General features: G+C 39.5%; 1 protein-coding gene across 1 annotated transcript; it reads left to right on the top strand.

Moving 5' to 3' along the window:
- Positions 1 to 524: 524 nt before the first annotated feature.
- Positions 525 to 1,091, top strand: LOC6643021 (larval cuticle protein A2B). Its single transcript, XM_002065756.2, has one exon. It carries the CDS (start codon positions 525 to 527, stop codon positions 1,089 to 1,091), a length of 567 nt encoding a protein of 188 aa, XP_002065792.2.
- The last annotated feature ends 710 nt before the right edge of the window (positions 1,092 to 1,801 follow it).

The following is a 1,801-nucleotide window of genomic DNA, read 5'->3' as shown; positions in this document are numbered from 1 at the left end:
CGCCTCACTGCGTTTGATTTGGTTTGTGGGCATGGAATGACCTTCACACTGTGGCCAGATGCCAGGCGGGTGAAGGGTGGTGATATGGTAGTTAATCAATAGGCTTAAGGTTTTCATAGACTTCCGATTTCGAGAAAATGTCTAAGCTACATAGTTTTCCTATAATTGTGAAATGAAACTTTCCATAAAAATAATAAGAAATGAGGAAAATGCTTCAAGGGACAGGGCATCGAATGGACAGACACCCATTGCCTAGAATTGTATGGAAACACACACACACACACACATACACTCATTAATCAATTGATTAATTTGTTAAGTAGAAATAAAAGTAATTTGTTTTGCACATTCAATTTTGAATTAACAAATCGAAGCAAACTCAAGAGCACAGGTGAATTGAATATGGTTAATGGCCAAAAGCGTTCACAAAATGGCCAAAAACATTGCTATAAAAACACCAAGTCAACCGACTATAACCAAACAGAAGTTAAAGTGGAATCAAACGATAAAGAACAAAACCAAAAATGCAGATACTAAGTGGACTTTTGGCCGTTGCTATGTGGCTCTTGGTTTTGGATGGCATCCAGGCGGCTCCGCATGGACATGGCACTAGTTACACGGTGGTAACCAAACACGAGCAGCCAGTGCTATATAAAAAGTATGGATACAATGGCCACGATCAACTAGATTTTGTTAGTGCACCGTATGGAGCTGGCTATGGCATTGCGTCGTATGGCAAATATGAGCCAGATCATTATCCCAAATACCAATTCGATTACGGTGTGGATGATGCCCACACAGGCGACCATAAGAGTCAGTGGGAGACCCGTGATGGAGATAAGGTTAAGGGCAGTTACTCTCTAAAGGAATCCGATGGAACTATTCGTGTGGTCCACTATACGGCCGATGATCATAATGGTTTCCAGGCTGAGGTTAAGAAACTGGGTCATGCCCACCATCCTGAGGTCTATGTCAAGAGCCATGGACATGGCGATATCTATGGAGCTGGCTATGGTTACGGTTATGCTCACCCATACAGTCATGGACACGGCAAAGCCAGCAGTTATGTGAGCGTAAAGCAATTGCATTAGAGCTAGACTTCAGGACCTTCGATTCAGGACAATGACAATGGTTGAAATATTTATAGTATGTGTACATTGATGATGCGTGATATCAAAATACGTTAATAAAATTAAAAAAATCCAATTCATCATTTTTTGAGAATTTGCATGGAGCTAAAAGTTTTGGCCAACTATGGGATCGTTTCTCTATTTCAGAGTAAGGAACTCAAACGTTTTTTTATTTTATTCTTCCAGTGGCTCTCTCATGTCAGACTTGTGGGCGCCATAATATATAGTCTTCTTGTTCTACTTGGATATATTTTTTTAAATGCCATTCGGAATGGGTTTCGTTAAAATGTTTAAGAGAGTGGTAAAAGTTGAGCAAAAATGCTTGTTTTCCCGCCACAATAAAGAAGCGCATAATACTAGAAAATATTCCGCACTTTTACCACTTTTTTCCGTATTCGTTTTATGACTTTTTATAACATCTGTTACGCGGCACAATTAAAGTCTACTTTTGGGCGGGATGGCCATCAGCGATGACCTTGCCGTGCACACACACACATACACACACACACACACACAGACAGATATTAAAATGCATACATATGTACATGTATAATTTGGGTTAATTATGGAGAATAATAATAATAATAATAATAATTCGCATGACTAGCGAAGCGGATATCTAGCTGGTTCACATTTGACCATCTTTTGTTTTGTTGTCATAAAATGTTGGC

The sequence above is a fragment of the Drosophila willistoni genome, assembly GCF_018902025.1.
Source record: "Drosophila willistoni isolate 14030-0811.24 chromosome XR unlocalized genomic scaffold, UCI_dwil_1.1 Seg41, whole genome shotgun sequence".
Classification (NCBI taxonomy): domain Eukaryota; kingdom Metazoa; phylum Arthropoda; class Insecta; order Diptera; family Drosophilidae; genus Drosophila; species Drosophila willistoni.
The sequence above is the reverse complement of the archived record's forward strand: the minus strand, read 5'-3'. Positions and strand labels throughout refer to the sequence as shown.

What these genes read in the sequence shown, in the direction of transcription:
- LOC6643021 (XM_002065756.2), top strand. Translation starts at nt 525, where the DNA reads ATGCAGATACTAAGTGGACTTTTGGCCGTTGCTATGTGGCTCTTGGTT.